Source organism: Eptatretus burgeri, chromosome 3, assembly GCF_056783735.1.
Source record: "Eptatretus burgeri isolate ZD-2024b chromosome 3, Ebu_testis_v1, whole genome shotgun sequence".
NCBI lineage: Eukaryota > Metazoa > Chordata > Myxini > Myxiniformes > Myxinidae > Eptatretus > Eptatretus burgeri.
The window spans coordinates 123,933,916-123,952,380 of record NC_140963.1 but is presented as its reverse complement, the minus strand read 5'-3'; the positions used below and the strand labels follow the sequence as shown (position 1 = coordinate 123,952,380).

At 35.7% G+C, this 18,465-nt stretch overlaps 1 protein-coding gene and 1 long non-coding RNA gene across 4 annotated transcripts in view; one reads left to right on the top strand and one right to left on the bottom strand.

Annotated features, from left to right (window-relative positions):
* Nucleotides 1–18,465, top strand: part of POLI (DNA polymerase iota) — a 67,917-nt gene that overhangs the window by 18,385 nt on the left and 31,067 nt on the right. For 2 of the 3 annotated variants that reach the window (XM_085875469.1, XM_085875470.1), the window contains exon 3: nt 2,633–2,797. The exons of the other annotated variant lie outside the window; for it this stretch is intronic. In XM_085875469.1, coding sequence (XP_085731595.1) covers nt 2,633–2,797 — 165 coding nt within the window. The remainder of the gene's footprint in view (nt 1–2,632; nt 2,798–18,465) is intronic. 3 annotated transcript variants of the gene reach the window in all.
* Nucleotides 1–18,465, bottom strand: part of LOC147030904 (uncharacterized) — a 146,719-nt gene that overhangs the window by 120,277 nt on the left and 7,977 nt on the right. The gene's annotated exons all lie outside the window — the stretch shown is intronic.

Below are 18,465 nucleotides of genomic sequence, written 5' to 3'. Positions count from 1 at the left end.
TTGTATACTTGAACACTGTAGAACACAAATCGCTTTTTTGCACTTTCAAAGCCCTCCGTTTAGCAGTACTTTGATATGTTAAATATGGGTGATGTATAAGACTGCTTCAATAGTGTTAAACTTCTGGATTCATTTTTTAAAGGATCTTTAAAATCATACCTTCAATAAAACTAATGTGTATTCTTGAACACTGTGTGGGGTATCATGTTCGATTAACTCGAGAGTTACCCTCGCCGAGAGAGATGGTATTGCGTTTGGGTCTGTTTGTTTGTTTGTCTGTCTGTCTGTCTGTCTGTCTCTCTGTCTGTCTGTCTGTTTGTTACTTGCAAAATCGAAGATTTTTCAAGTATATTGGTTGGTCGATTTTGTTATTCTGTCTCTGTGTCTGTTTGTCTGTCTGTTGGGTGGTTGCTAGACTACCATTATTCTCAGGTTTTCCGTCTGTCTGTATGTTTGTTTGTTTGTTTGTATGTAATGGACAGCTCTGGAGGCCAGAGGAGTCAACCGATTTTGATGAAACTTGACAGGTAGGTTCATACCAGGATGTAGTTGTATGCTTTTGAGCACCGTTGCTATGGACGCCACCGTTGCTTAGCAACGGGACTTTGAATTTTTTGAAAAATGCATTTACAAAAAAAAGTATTTTTTTGAAAATCAAAAATCGGCTTCCACACTTTTATGCGTACTATAATCAACCTCTTTGTCAAAAATTTCAGCCCGATCCGTCAAAAACTGTATGACTAGTATGCAATTATGTAGCGACCACCCATGTCGCCAACTGGCTTGTCTGTCTGTCTGTCTGTCTGTCTGTTTGTCGCCTACAGGTCACAATTTTAAACCAATCTTCACGAAACTTCACCACATGGTAGAGTTTGTCATAAGGAAGAAGCGTGTTTTTTTTTCTTTTTAGCTCAAAAGGTCAAACGGCCAACATTGGCCAAAGGTCAACACAGGCCGTATTTCTAAAATCCTCAATTTTCATCCGATTGACTTGAAATTTAAAGAGGATTAAATATTTCATGTCAATGAATTAAGCCAGCCAACCAATTATTTTTGAGATCAACATGGACCAAAAGGTCAACATCGGCCCAAGGTCAACAACTAAGGAGGTATTTCTGAAATCCTCAATTTTCATCCAATTGACTTGCAATTTGAAGAGGATTTGTATTTCAGGTTACTGAATTCAACAAGCTAATTGTCTTTGAAGTCAAATTTGTTTTATGGATTTTGCAAGTATGGTGCTCTGCACGACATCTTATTCTTGTTTGTTTGTCTGCACAGTACTTTCATGTTTTTATCCGCAACCGCCTGTCAGAGTGAGACAAAATTTTCACCATAGGTTCGACTACTCATGTAGAATGTTTTATGATAATTATGACGTCATCGGTCACGTGGTGGGGCAGCCATATTGGAGAAACGGAAAAGCTTTGGACCTCTGTATCTCTGAAACTGCACCAAGGAAAAAATTGAAACTTGGCACATAGCAAATACTCCTCATGGGGAATGAGAGTGCGTTTTATGATGTCATAATTGCAAATGTAGAACGCCACGTCTGATCAGTATGAAAAATTTTCACGGAAATCTTGGGATAAAATGGTCCACAGAAAAATATTAATGATGTTATCGGTCACGTGATTCAACAGCCATATTGTTTAAAAAAAAAAAACCTTCAAAAAATCTTCTTCTCTGATGTGGCTGAACAGATCAAGGCGAAACTTTACACATGTGACCGCCTGTCCATGAGGAACAAAAGGTTCACACATCTGATGTCATTGGTCACATTGTTTGGCAGCCATATTGGATTTACCCAAAAACCTATAAAATTTTTCTTCTCCAGAACGGCTGAACAAATCAAGGGGAAACTTCACACAACTGTTCCCCAAGCCATGGGTGTCCAAGTGACACCTAGGGCTTCTCATGGGGAATGAGTGTGGCATTTTTATGACGTCATTGGTGCTTTCCTTCATTATGACGTCATAATTGCAGATGTAGAACGCGACATCCGATCAGTATAAAAAATTTTGAGGGTCAACTAGGAATAAAAATGTCCGCAAAAACTTTTTGTTGGCGTCATCGGTCATGTGATTTGGCAGCCACATTGTTTATTGTTTTTTTTAAACCTTCAAAAATCTTCTTCTCTGAAATGGCTGAAAATATCGAGGTGAAACCTTACACATATTACTGCCTATCCATGAGGAACAAGAGTCACACATATGATGTCATAGGTCACATGGTTTGGCAGCCATATTGGATTTACCTGAAATCTATAAAAAAAAATTACACCACTCAAAAGAAGTCCTGGCAAGAGTTTGCAATCTCTGATTGCTCTTTCTCTTGTTAAGATCTTGCATCAATGTACAGTATCTCAATATATTTTTGATAAGAGGGGTCTACAATGAGCCAATATCCACTCCACATTCGAATCTTTTTCCTCAAATTTCCTAAATTCATTCCAAGCAAAAGGAAAATGGCCAAGGTTACAATGCCAGCAGGATTCTCACTTTGTCCAAAAAACATAAATGTCCAATTGTCCTAAGACACAATGCAAAATATTCCCACAGGCAGATACTGCAATTAAAAAGGAGAATGAATATTTTAAAGATAATTTTCAGGAAAATTGTATTTTTTACAGGAGTACAGCAGAAGTACCTGGTGGTGACTTGTAATTATGTGGCACGGCGGATGGGTGTGAACAAACTAATGACTGTGACAGCAGCCAGAGAGAGGTGTCCCAGACTGGTACTGGTCAGCGGAGAAGATCTCACTCACTACCGTGAAATGTCCGATCAAGTAACAGGTATGCTTTGACGTAAACATTGTAAATGCATCTCAGTTTTGGTTTTTTCCCTTTTTTCTGACTGCTCTTCTTCCTCACTCTTTCATATGCCTGCGACTTTGACCTGAACATTTATGCTTCTTCCTCCCTTGTGAGTGGCCAATCCACTCTTAGCTGTGAATGATCTGCGAGGACTGTAAAACTTTACCTTTTGGCTTCTTCATCACTTTATCGATTTTATTCCTTTCTGTTGCTTATTCTGCTTTCATTTCAATTATTGGCTGTTAGCCTCGTCTGAGTTTGATTCCCAGCCCAATGATAAACCGTCATCCAGGGTTTGGCAGGCAGGACAATGAGTACGCCATCCTTCAGAGGGGTCATTCAGTCAGTCGTCCTATCTGATGGCATTTGCTGAACTTGAAGATGAGGCCATTGTATCACCTTACCCTGACTAAATTCTAAATTTCTGTCCTTGCTTACAGGAGGCATTACATCAGTGCCACAGCCGCACCTCAGTGATGATGCAATCAGCGGGACAACTTCGTAATTGAATCTCAGTCCATTATGCATTCTGCAGAAGATTTATATTCTAATTTCCTCTTCCTTTTCCAACATAGGTTTCTTTCTCTCCTTGCTCTTTTTGCCAGGAAAATATTTTTGTGTTCTTGACTCTTCCCATTATAGTTTTCCGAAGTTGATAAAGCATGGGCTTAATCGTTTGGTTTGTAACAATTAACATATTGTCCTCCTTCTGAAGTCTTGTGTCAAAATCATCACTGGAATATAGCATAATTATGTCATAGTTGTGCACAACCTTTTAGTTTTGCCTTGTGATTAAGTGTGCGTGTTTTGATAGTTGTTGCCTTATCACGAAGAACTTTGAAAGTCGTTTTTATTTACCATGTGTATGTATTTGTGTATTTGCTTGGGTCTGTGTGTATGTGATTATACATATATGTACTGTATATATACATGCATATACATGATATACTCGTAAGAGCTGCCCGGAAGGGGTGTGGATACACGGTGCTGTTGGACATCGAAAAGCTATGGGGTTATTGGCCTCATAATGGTTACCTTTTGCCTGCTGGCCGGTGGCAGTACTGCCTGCCTGACCCTTTTATCCCAATATACAATTTATAGCGGCCTTTGGTGGCCTTAAAACGGATGTCAAGGCCAACGTCTGGAAGGTTAAAACGTTGCCCAGATTCTGAAGTCCCAAAATTTGGGGCCGCTAGATGCTACGATTCGGTCATTAAAGAAGAACGTGCAAACGCACAAACGCACAGACAAACACTCAAACAATTGAAAGTATTTAAATATTTACGAGGTATGTACGTATTGTTACGTGCTGCCTCCGTGCACCAGAGCGAACGCCCCAGTTACCTCAAGGGGAGCACGGCAGTAAAGTTTCACGGACCACAATTATGTGTTCTGTCTCTTGTTTAACAGATGAAACACAAAACAGAAGGATATTTAATCCGAAATTTATTAATCCCGACTGTCTGCCTTTCAAATGATATTACAATTTAATAAGATTCCATCACAATGATTTTAAATGAAATACTCAATGATTTTGAAATTCCGCAAAGTTACATGTGACACGCTCAATGCTTTGAAAACTCCCCAAAGTTACACATGCCAGGCACAATGCTTTTACAACTCCCTTACGTAACACATGGCAGGTTTCAATGCAGTTTTGAATTAACTCACGACTTTTAAGTCGGCGATTTATCTCATGTACTCCGTTCTTGTTGTTTTTTTAACCCCAGCAGGTTACAAATTGGTGTCAAAGTCGGTTGTGTTCATGTTCGAAGCAGGCTCTGTTGCCCCAATAAGTGCTTTTTCGTGTGACGTCCGACTGGCCAGTCGCGTTGCGAGTCCCCAAAGGGTGATCATCATACCACAGAGGCAAGAAGATGAATCGGAGTCCATCACTCTCTGTTAAGGACCACATTGCAGACTAGCAGTACAGAGAGATGAGGTTGAACTTGGCCTTTGCTTTGTCAATATGCCCAGAGAGGATTTGGCTGCTTAGATGTTGGCTCTGTGACCCCAGCAGGATAAAGTTGTCTGCTTGGATGTCAGCTATGACACCAGCAGGATTGTGCAGGTTCCTCGAGAACCCAATCAGCCAGCAGATAAGATTGACCAGTGTCCGCAAAGATGCAATTGGTTCGAAAGTCGGGGCCGTGGTAAACATGCAACCCTCTTAAACATGATGAGCATGCAACCCTCTCAGCACCCTCATTGTTGCTTCGGTTTTTAAAAAATGAACTCGGCCACATTCTGCAGCTTGGACTTGCCGTGCACCCAGCTGTAGCTTCTCTCTGGTTACATCCTGTTCCCTCTACTTTCCGCCTTTCTCCTCTTCCTTATATTGTGTCTTACACAAGGTCACTCCGAGGCCTGGAGTCGAGGTGCCTGCATGCCTTGGTGTCTTCAAAGACTCTCTCCATCATAACTCTTTCTCTCAGCCTGTTTCCCTTTCATGCAGGAGTATAGCTGTCACGTTATTTGGACATTTTAGCCTCAACTCAGCTTTGCTCAAAGTAATACTGACATTCCTGTACTCTGCTGAGCACCACATATGCATGCAGCTGTCTGCACCAGTGTCCTTTCACAGAGTAACCATATTTCTTATTTAATTTAAGTTGCCTTTTGCCACAGGATATGCTTTAACAACATTTTCAATTATGTGGTATATATTATTGATCCATAACAATATATATATATATATATATATATATATATATATATATATATATATATATATATATATATATATATATATATATATATATATGTATATATATATATATATACATACATATATATATGTATATATATACATACATATATATATATATATATATATATATATATATATATATATATATATATATATATATATATGTACTAGAAGTAATGCCCGGCATTGCTCGGGCAAGCAATAAAGCCTGGCGTTGCCCGGGCTTTCTTGCAAATTTCCTGAATAGCTGTTAGCGATTCGCAGTTAGCGGTTAGGGTTAGGGTTAGCGGTGAGGGTTAGTGTTAGCTGTGAGGGTTAGGGTTAGGGTGAGCTGTTAGGGTAGCTAACCCTAACCCTAACCCTAACACTAACCCAAACCCTAACCCTAACAGCTTGGTGTAGCGGAGGTAAACAGCGCCCGGGGCAAAGTGGAAATTTGCGTCCCCCGTAGGCCTTAAACTTGAGTGGATTTGAATGGAAAATCCCACAAGGGATATCGATTTATCGATTTTTTTGAATATCGGAAGTGTTATGGAAAAAATTTATAGCCAATGACCTAAGTTGGACCAAAAGCCATAATCGTACCGAATTTGAATGGAATCTGTTGGAGTTTGTGAAAATGCATCAAAACGAATTTTGAGGGGCCTCTTGAGGAAGACAATAATATCATTAGTATATGTGCCAAATCTTGTTTCATTTCATGCAAGTAGGGTAAGAATACTGATTCTGGCTCACTTTTCCCCATGTAAATGAATGGGGGATTTTCAGCGATTCATATTTTTTCCCTAAAAAATAAACCCCCTTTTTATCCCAAGGTATATTTATTTGTCTCCCCTTTTAACCTGGAGGTTGAACCTCATTGAATTGAACACCTGGGGGTTGAACAGCTCACTCATTGAACCTATAAAGATTTGTTCATTCTCAAATTCCTTCAATAGTTTAATTTTCTTTGCACAATAATCCCCATCTAAAATATTGACAAACAAAACATTTGAATCTTTATATTTTTGAAGATACCCCATTTGTGCCATTACGAAATGATAAACTTCTCTTAATGCTCTCATCTGACCACCTCCTGAGCCACATATCATTTTGAGATTATAGTAAATTGTTTTTTCATTGTTCAATTGATAACCATCAAAGTTTTCAGTCCATTCAAGGATATTCATTTTTTTCTTTACATCCTCTAACTTACTAGTTTTTAAATTAATTCGCTTATTTGTTTTATTTACCTTTGTTTTAGTTATTTTTTCAATAAGACTTATTTGATATTTTTCACATTCATTATGTTTTCCATTTATATACCAAGACTGAGATTTTCTCCACTCTTTAGTTTGATTAATACTTGGTTTAACCATTTATATATTGTGAAAAAAACGCAAGTGTAGCCCTTAAAAAACCCTAACCCATCTTCCCATCGTTAAAACATAATCTATTTTATACACTCTATCATACAATATCCATATGGAACACAATCTATTCCATTATCTAAAATAAATCTCTTATCATCAAAGGCTCCTAATGCCTTTTTATTTACTTCTTCACTATATATGTTATGTTTATAACTTCTTATTGTATTCATTTTCCTATATTCTTCTTTCTTATTCATCAAACAATTATAATAATTTCTAAAAGTTATTGATTTCTTTATTACATATTTCTTTATTCCCTTTAACCTCTTATCAATCTGTTCACCATACTTATAAGCATATGCCTTTGCTCTCAATCCAATAAACTCACTCATTACTTTTCCACCCAACTCATCCTTAAACTTACCAATAACCTTTTCATTCTTTTTGGAAAATAACTCACTCTTCTTGCTGAAATTACTTGTATCATATACTCCAATATTTTTCTTCATATCTTCATAAACATCATCAGTTTTTATATCTAGGATAAAACTATCAGTGTCCATATACAACAATGAAACATTTTCACCATACTCTTTCTTTAAGTCATTATACAAATAATCATACATCAATATCTTTGATAAATCAAGAACTGCTGTTCCAATATAAATTGGTTTATCCATTACAATACTTTCCTTTTTCATATGAATTGCAGAAAAGTTCTCTGAAAAAACCTCTTCTCTCTCAAAACTTGGTTTATTTATCAATCTCGAAGCTTCTTTCCAAGATGTTGCGAATCTAATGTTTTGCCTGTTTCTAACATTTTCCATAGTCTTTCCAAATACAGCATTATTCATTAATTTATAAAAGTCCCCTTCAAATTTTACTTTTGTATTTGCTCTCATATCTGTATTGAATTGAATATACTTTTTCACCCAAGGACTTTGTTTAAATTTTAAAACTCTATGAATTTTAGCTACTCTCAATCCTTCTCTCAAAAACTGTTTTAAGCTTCTCTGATGTAAAACATATCCCTCTTTATCATAGAATGTTGTTAATAACTTTTCTGTTGATTTGCCTTTAATATTAAAACTTTTATGATAATCACTGAACCATTCTTTCTTTGGGGTTTCTTTCTCACATGCAAAAGGAAGGTCTTTATGCTTATTATGAAGAACACTCGGGTACCTCAAATCAACTTCAAAATAATAACCTTCTTCTTCGTCATTCAATTCCTCTTGAGAAGAAATAACAATATTCATCAAAGCCTTTTCATAATCCTTTTCTTCCACCCACTCTAATTTACCATAAGGCAGAGATTGAGACATTGCCCATCCATACAAATTATTAGCATCAAAATACATCAAATAATTACTATCTTTTTCACTATCATAATTTGGGAGATATTTATTATTTGCTTTCGCATATCTTTTTGAACATACTTGTGATATTCCACCTCTCTTGGACTTCTCAATCATCAAAAGCATATCAACATCACTGATTAAATCTATATCTTGTTTTGTCATTTTCAACATTGCACTCCAAGCTAAACCAGGAGCTGTGAAATAGTGGGCAGGGTCTAATCCATAACAATTTTTATTATGACAGAGTGTTCTAAAAGCCTCAAACACATCAGCTAACAATAAAACATCTGTTTTTAGATATAAATCATGATATTCTCCAAGGTTCTTTATCTTAAATATTTTCCATATTTCTTGTGCGTGTTTATATTCCTTATCACTTATCTCTTCTTCATAAAGGTTATTATAGAAACTTTCTTTTGAAGGAAGTTGTGTTTCTTTAAATCTCATAAATGAATCCATATAATCATAAGGATAAATTCCCTTACTTGTAAGAATTTTCTCTTTACTTTGAATTTCATTCCTTGTTTGAATTTCCTCTCTCGTAAGAATTCCTTCTTTAATCAGAATTTCATCTTTAATCTGAATTTCCTCTTTAGTTCGAATTTTCTTTATAATTAGAATTTCATCTTCAGTTAGAATTTCTTCATTAATTAGAGTTTCCTCTTTACTTTGAATTCTCTCTTTAATCTGAATTTCCTCTTTAGTGAGAATTTCCTCTTTTGGAAAGAATGAATTAAGATTTGGAAAAGAGTCCGTGGAGCTTAGATTTGATGCGAGGTAGGCTAGTGGTGTTCCCATAAACTTGTAAGAATCTAAAAACCTAATACGAGTTAAAGGTTTTGTGAATATCATTTTTGAAAATGAAATATACTTTTGACTTGTGTTTGTTATAGCAGAAATATTCCCTGGTGTTTTTGAAAGTTCATTTATAAATAGATGTGTATCATAGTTGGCGCTGTTGTGAAGAAAGACTGGAATAAAAGAAGGTAATTTATAATTAAGATTACAACAGGAATGAGCGGGACCTCTATATTTACCAGTAAGATGACAATGGTCTCTAACTTTAGACTCCTTAATTTCCCCCTCACAAATATGACAGATATTGTTCATTCTAAATTCTAATTTTTCTTCTTTGGTTAATTTCATCGGTTCATTTGTTTCTTTCATTAATTTAGTGAGTCTTATACAATCCTTTTCTAATCGTTTTACAAACTCTTGTGAAGCATTTTTTCCACGATAATGTTCAAGTTTGTTATACTTTTCTCCAACAGATGATTTGATATAATAACAGAAACCACAAGGAATATGTTTTTGATATTTATTTGTATATGGTTCTTTTGGATTAGGAGAAGCAGTATTTATCTTTTTAAGGATACATTCAAAATCAGCGTATATCACAAATGGGTGCATGATAGATTTATTATAATCTTCAAAATAAATCTTTTCACCAGGTTTAGGCATTGTAATTACAGCTGATTTATGATTACTACAATATTTTGAATGTTGTTCTAATCGTTCTTTTGTATGAAATGAATTAAGACATCGCTTACAAGGATATATTTTGTTTGCTGTTCTGAATACCTGAGAAGAGATTAATCTTGATAAATTATTGATGTATGTGTAATGTGAATTCTTTCCAACACTAAAATATAAAAGGTCAATGTGTGTTTCTTCATTTTTATAGTTGTTTGAAATTTTTAATATTTGAACTTTGTTTGTATCCGTTAATCCATATACATTAATAGAAAGATTATTCTTTTTCTCAAATTTAGGAATATCTGTTAGTGGCATTGGGAATTTAAAATCTTTAATGTCTAAGGTATTCTCATATTTCATATATTGTTTTACTCTTTCTGAATTACATTTTGGTGGATGTAAGTGAGCAAGAACAGACCAGAGAAAACATTTATTATCATTGTTCTTAATATTAACAACTGCCTTCTTTAGTTTTATTTCTTTTGGTAATTCAATATAAGAAGAAGCTTTAAGAGGGTTTGATTTTAGAATGTGTATATCTAAAAAGATGATTTTTTTAATATTGAATCCACTTCCTACCACTGTATTATCAACATCCTCCTCTTGTCTTGATAGTTCTTCATAAACCCCACTATTCAAAAAATCTTGAAATGATGTTATAAAATGAAGATCTGTTCTCATATAAGGAGTTTGTTCTTCATCTTGTCTTTTCATATTCATTTTCACTCCCATATAAAACTTTAAAGTTTTCATTTCTTTTAATGTCTTTTTAATAAATTTTTCAACATCGGGTTTCACTATTTCAATTGATTCAGCTATTGATGATGGACCGGGTTCTCCAAATTGAAAAATCCTTATTTTTATATGCCCTTTAAATGCCTCATCAGTGTTTTTAATATAATAGTCTCCCTTTACTTTAAACTCATTTTTCTTGTGTTTTTGTGATTGAAGATGTTGATTATAACTACTCTTCAAAACATCCTTTGAACAGATATCACAATGTTTTCTTTCCAACTCAAGAGGAGATATTTGATGAAATAGATTAAATGTGTGTTTGTTGGTTCGGAGGTGTTTTCTATAATGTTTATATTCGTGATTACAAACATCGCAGTACGTTGTATTCACCATATTTATAGAATAAAACTTTGCTTAAACTATAATTTTCTTGATGAAAATTTCGTTTAATTTATAGGTGAATCTGTGCTTAAAAACATTTTATCCTCCAACTTTTTCACTTAATAAATACAATGTTTCAAGACACAAAAGACAAGTTTCAATCAATCTCTTCATCTGTTAAAGATACTGAGAAATATGTCAAGGATGTAAAATTGAACAAAGATAAATATAACAACTATTGGATAAAAACTATTATGGTAAATAATATGAGTTCTTCAATTTCCTTCAGTGGAAGGGCTTTTAGTATACCTGGTAGAACATCAATTAAAGTATCTCTAACAAAAGTTTCTCCTCTCCTTCTAGTAATATATTCAAAACTAGAAAAAGCAATGAAACAAGAAAAAGTATCAAAGAACAAAAACCTTATGGATGAAGCTTTAGAAAGAAAAGATAAGACCATCTGTAATATGCAAGGAGAAATTTGTATTTTTTTCAACAACCCTAAAGATGTAAATCTTGATGAAATAAAGTATGTTAATATATCAGGTGAAATGACATTTCGTTCAATAGTAGTTAACGATAATTTTAAAATTACCTTTAATATAAAAAATGTTGTCGTTGAATCTGATAATGAAAAAAAGTATATCGATATCGATGGTAATATACAACTGAAAGTATAGATGAATTTCAGTTTAAGTAAAGTTTTACTTTATAAATATGCTAGACTTTCCTGATTCTCCATATGACAAATTTGAGAATTGTCCTGCGTGTGAAAGACGGGGATTAAACACAGAGTCAAAAGCCTATAAACAATGTATATTCTGTGATTATCTTCTAATTAATGATAATAAAAAATATAAAAAGGAAAATAATTCTTTTAGATTTACACCAAAAATGAATTACTTTACAAGATTGATTAGAGAAATGAATGTAAAGTATGAGGATGATAACACACCTTTCCTTACAAGGGAAGAAACTGAACGTATAAGAGAAATGTTCAAAGGATTGTTGTTGTATATTATTCATGGATGTAATTTTCAGGGAAATATCAACACAAGATATTGTATAAATAAAATAATGGATTATCTTGAAATTAAACCTGAACTTAGGATAAAATATAGAGTTTCTAAAAAGCCAATAATAAATTAAATAACCTGTTTTTCAAATATATAAATGAATGATTTTTTACCTATTTGGGAAAATAAGATAAAATTTAACAACCATAAAAATCTCCCAAATTCATTAAGATGTCTCATAGTTGGTTCAAGTGGATGTGGAAAAACCTGCTTACTTTTAAAAATGCTCCTCACTCCCAACTTTTTAGATTATGATAATTTAATAATTTTCACAAAGTCGAGTTTTCAACCAGAGTATCAACTACTCTCACAAGGTTTTAATGCTGGTCTTCAAAAGAAGATATAATAGGTTTATTTAAACGTCAAAAAACCTAAATGATTATAACATTGAAGATATAATTCAACTATTTTGTGATACACAGAGATGTAAAAAGAAATCAAATCTTATAACTTGTATTCTTAGTGATAATATGGATGATATACCGTCTCCCCAAGATTTGGATAAATCAAAAAAGAACCTCGTTATCTTTGATGATTGTGTTAATGAGAGAAACCAAACGGTAATGGACAGCTACTACACAAGAGGGAGACATTCTTCTTGTAATTGTATTTATCTTAGTCAATCGTACTTTCAACTTCCTCGTCGTTCCATCAGAAACAATGCTAATACTTTTATTTTATTCAAGTTAAATTCAATAGATATCAATAATTTTTGGAGAGATAATTGTTCTACATTATGTAGTAAAAAGAAATTTGAGGATTATATGAAGCACACGACCGAAAAATATAAATATATTGTTGTGAAACAAGATGAGATATTAAGGGATATATTTTTTGTTTTATAAACAATTACATATATAAATGACAACTATTATTATAAATCTTGTGGGTAAATCTGCTTCTGGAAAAAACTTTCATAAATCAAGGTTCTTGTGTAGTACAAATGAGAATATTGTAAATTTACTTAAAAACACCCCGTGATACGCATTGTATCAACAACAACTAGAGCAATAAGACCTGGAGAAGTAAAAGGTGAAGATTATCACTATATTTCAGTGGAGGAACATATGCGATTGAGGAATGAAGGACAAATATTTGAGGAGGTTTCTCTTGGTACAACAAAATATTCACATTGTAAGAGTGAGTTAAAGAAACTAAAATCTGGTGGTGTTGGGATATTAGAAACTAATCCAGAAGGAACGAGACAAATTATTAAATATCTGAGCGGAGTGAAGATTTTATCATTCGGTTTTGATGTTGATGAAGAAACTCAACACAAACGTATGAAAAGCAGAGATTCAAGGATTAGTGAAGAAGAAATTACAACTCGCATTAATGTTAATAAAGAATTTGATGAAATATTTAAAGAAAAGGACTTATTTGAACACATCTACTTGAATGATGAAGAAAAGGAAAATTTCCCTGTTGATCTTTACAATTCATTAAATGATATTTTACAATAAATAAATGGATACAAAAGAAAGAGCAAGAAGATTTAAGGAACATCAAGAGTTGGTTTCAAAAGTTGTAAAACAACAGGAAGACATAAAGAAGAAACGCAGACAGAAACTAACGGGCGAAGAAGCATTTGAAAAAAAACAAGAGAAATTTTTTAAACCACTTTTAAAAACTTCCCAAGAAAAAATGAAAGATGTTTCCACAGTTCCCACAGTAGAATATACTCCTAGAAAGCTTCAAATGTTAAAAGATTTCAGTCAAATGACGGAGGAAGAATTAGAGCATTTAGGAGAATTAGAATATGATGATGAAGGTTTATTTCAACAACTGAAAGAGATTAATCAACCCCCTGATTATATTGTGAATGCTGTTCAAAACAATGAATATTCAGCGGATTCAAAAACCAAAGCAGGACTCATTCCAACAGAACAACCAGCAATATTTCTTCTTGTTCAAGAAAAGGTATTGATATTTAATGATGAATTAAGGTTCTTAAGTTCTGCTCAACCCCCTGTTAAACTAACTCCGAGATTAATGTTTCTTCTCACAAAAGATGGAAGACAAGGTTCAACTGTGAGAGATGAATCAAAGTATATTGATAAACCATTGGATATGGAAAATAATGATGATAGAGTATATATTGATTTGCTGAACACTCTAAATTATAAGGTTATTCTTTCTGGTAAAAGTAGGAAGAATGAGAAGGAGAAACACATTATTCAGGCTTTAAGTATCCTTGGTTCAGGTATTAGTTTTCTTCCAAATGACCCATCGCAATTAGTTAATAGACTGTTATTGTTGTTCAGCAGTAAGAAGGCTGGAAATAACAATTGTTTTAATGAAGCATCAGCCATTTTAGACCAGTTGATGAACATGAAAATAATTAATAAATCTCAATATAAAGACATTTTATCTCATATTAAATAAGATGAGAAGCACAATCCTGAGTTTTAATTTCACAACAAGCGACCACACATCTTCATTCCCATACCCACTACAACTTGACACAACAAAGAATATGAGGCATCTTTATTGTCCATGGAGACTTATAATACCTTATTTAATATAACCGAGAAAAATGACAAGTTTAGTTATAATCCGGGAAGTGGATACAAAGCGATAACAGTCTCACCGGAGCATACGAGATTTCTCAAATATCTTCGAAATTGCTCGTCTTATGAAAGAACAGGGTGATGAACCAAAAAATATTGTTATAAACATTCAAAAACATACTTCAAAATCAACGATTAAAGTTAAAAATAACTACAAGGTTGATTTCACAATTGATAATTCATTTAGAGAGTTATTAGGTTTCTCCTCAAAAAAGATTGAAACTAATGGGACGTTTTACAGTGATAATGTCATTCAAATATCCTCAGGAATAAATTCGGTGTTAATTCACTGTGATTTGATTGATGGTGCTTATAATGATGGATTAAAAACAAATACAATATTTTCATTCAGCGCATACTCAACCCCAATTGGTTATAACTTCTCCATTAAAAGAAATCACACGATTATCTTGGTCGGTTATCCTAAAATTTACTCTGTGTATGGTTTTTCCTGACACAGGTAGATAAACCAAATTTTTAGGCTCCATATTGAATTTATAACCAATTGGGGTTGAGTATGCGCTGAATGAAAATATTGTATTTGTTTTTAATCCATCATTATAAGCACCATCAATCAAATCACAGTGAATTAACACCGAATTTATTCCTGAGGATATTTGAATGACATTATCACTGTAAAACGTCCCATTAGTTTCAATCTTTTTTGAGGAGAAACCTAATAACTCTCTAAATGAATTATCAATTGTGAAATCAACCTTGTAGTTATTTTTAACTTTAATCGTTGATTTTGAAGTATGTTTTTGAATGTTTATAACAATATTTTTGGTTCATCACCCTGTTCTTTCATAAGACGAGCAATTTCGGAAGATATTTGAGAAATCTCGTATGCTCCGGTGAGACTGTTATCGTTTTGTATCCACTTCCCGGATTATAACTAAACTTGTCATTTTTCTCAGTTATATTAAATAAGGTATTATAAGTCTCCATGGACAATAAAGATGCCTCATATTCTTTTGTTGTGTCAAGTTGTAGTGGGTATGGGAATGAAGATGTGTGGTCGCTTGTTGTGAAATTAAAACTCAGGATTGTGCTTCTCATCTTATTTAATATGAGATAAAAATGTCTTTATATTGAGATTTATTAATTATTTTCATGTTCATCAACTGGTCTAAAATGGCTGATGCTTCATTAAAACAATTGTTATTTCCAGCCTTCTTACTGCCGAACAACAATAACAGTCTATTAACTAATTGCGATGGGTCATTTGGAAGAAAACTAATACCTGAACCAAGGATACTTAAAGCCTGAATAATGTGTTTCTCCTTCTCATTCTTCCTACTTTTACCAGAAAGAATAACCTTATAATTTATATACATATATATACATATATATGTATATATATATGTATATATATATGTAATATACATATATATGTATATATATATGTATATATATATATATATGTATATATATATATATATATATATATATATATATATATATATATATATATATGTATATATATATATATATATATAAATATATATATGTATGTATATATATAGGTATATATATGTATGTATATATAGGTATATGTATATATATATATATATATATATATATATATATATATATATATATATATATATATATATATATATATTCTTGTGAATCTACGCCCGCCCGGCGTGCGAGTGACCACATTCACTAATAACGGCCGCTCGCCCACCGAACGGACAATTCAGTCGTGACTTTCTGGAACAACGCCAGAAACCAGTCACAGGTGGGTTCTTAATCCCACCACGGCCCAGTCTGTATTCTACCCGCACGTGACAGGGTCAATCGCCGAATATCAATATACCTAAGTATTCGCGCGGGTAACCTACCGAGGGACCGTACCTTGGCGAAGGCCTGCTTGGACACGAACCGCTTAAGCGGTTCGTTCCATTCTGGGATAACCGAGCGGGTATTATCGCCAGACCTCGCCAGACCCGATTCTATTATCGGTATTCAAAAACCAACTAGTACTCTGAAAAACAAGATGGCGTTTCAATAGGGGAAAGAGGACACGACGAATGGGTTAACATTCGCACAAGCACATTTATTATTTTACATAGATGCACATATACAGCCATGCAATCAATGGGGAGGAGGGGGGAAGGAAGAAAAGGGAGAAGACACGAGCAAGGTAAAAACACTACAACCGACTAAGGTTTATCATTAATGTACACTTAAGCAGGTTTTACTTATCGGACTCGGCGCCACAACATTCACTCAAAAGAAAAGCAAATAAAAGACCCCCTCACAGACAAGGGGGTCAGACTGGGCCCGTGGGCCTTTATAACGTGGGGCTTTGGTGACCGAAAGGGCCCCACAAGACCGTTGCAGGTTACCTGCATCCTCGTAGTGCCTTGCTGGGGCGAGTCACGACGTCCCGTCCCCACAGCAGCTAGCGTATTCGCGGTTGCGCCCAGGCCTTGCCAAGCGGCAGGCGAGCTGTCTCCAGCTCTCCCCACATGCACGCGCAGGTTCGCGTGACACAGCAGCGCTGCCCCTCCAGCCCGCGTCTCCCTCGCGACGCCCGGACCTCCACCGACCGACCGCTCCAAGCTCCTGACTCGAACACGAGCCCAGATCTTTATGCGGCTCCGGCAGAAGCAGCACAGCTCCTTCCGCGGTGTCCAGTAGCAACAACAACACCAGCAACGACAGAGATAGATTCAGCAACGACCGAGAGAGCTTCAGCAACGACAGTGAGAGAGCGGCAGCAACCCCAGAGAGAGAGAGAGAGAACGAACGCTCCGTGCGCCCTTTTTATTACCCATGCTCTGCCCCTCCGCTCTCGCCCCACCCTCCTTCCAGAACATGCGAGAACCTTCCCGAACGAAGCGTTTTCCTGCCAAATCGGGGACGCTCCCTCGCCGCTGTTTTTGTCTTCTTCCACACGCTGGGTGGAATTCACCGTGGAGACGCCATTCGTCCGGGAGAGGGGGGAACGGGGGCCACCTGTTTTCCCTCGACGAAGGCCAGGCCTCTAGCAACCTTGTGCCGAGGTGGAAACGCGGTGGTGTGGTTATGAGGGTTGTGGTTAAGGTGGTTGTGTGAAGCGGTTGGTCCAAAGTAACGATAGCAAAGAATAAAGGCTAACTCAAAGATCACAGCCCTGTCGGCACAAATTATCCCCATTAAACAACGGTGGGGAAATCTAACTGAACACGGACTTATCGGCATACCCTAACTAAGGACCTGTATGGTGTTGTGCGAATTTACACAGCCGTAACAATATATTGCCGAAATTCGCATTACACCATAAAGAGTCCTCAGGTAAGATATCTCGATAGGTCCATGTGTAGTAGGCCCAAACCCGTTGTATAGAGGGAATTTATGTGATCCATTCGGGCTGTGATCCTTCAGTTAGTCGTTTTTCTTTCTCTATATTTTATTTCAAACAAACAAAAACCACCAACGATGCTCGTGGGCTTTTCCCGCCATTCTTCCCCGCGCTTGATGTGAGGGAAGGGGGAAGGGCAGCTCGCCGCCGATTGGTGAATGAACAGCGTGAGGCGGTCGGGATGATGGAACGTCCCTTTTCGAGAAACTCCTCGAAGGAGGGTGGAGCCGAAAACGGGGCGGAGCGAAGGGCGGAGCCCCGCGCTATAAAAGATGGACACGGGCGGGGCGCGCTCTCTCTCTCTCTCTCTCTCTCTCTCTCTCTCTCTCTCTCTCTCCCTCTCTCTCTCTCTCTCTCTCTCTCTCTCTCTCTCTCTCTCTCTCTCTCTCTCTCTCTCTCTCTCTCTCTCTCTCTCTCTCTCTCTCTCTCTCTCTCTCTCTCTTCCTCCACTCTCTTCCTCCACTCTCTTCCTCCTCCTCCTCTTCCTCTTCGCTCGTCTGCATGTGGTTGTTGCTGTTGGTGGTTCGTTTGTCTACGAGTTCTTCAGAGAGTTCTCCTACGAGTCCAGCTGGAGGGAGTCGAGTCGGCGCATCCTCATCCTGGGCCCTGTCGCCGTCTACAGCGGGAGAGGGCG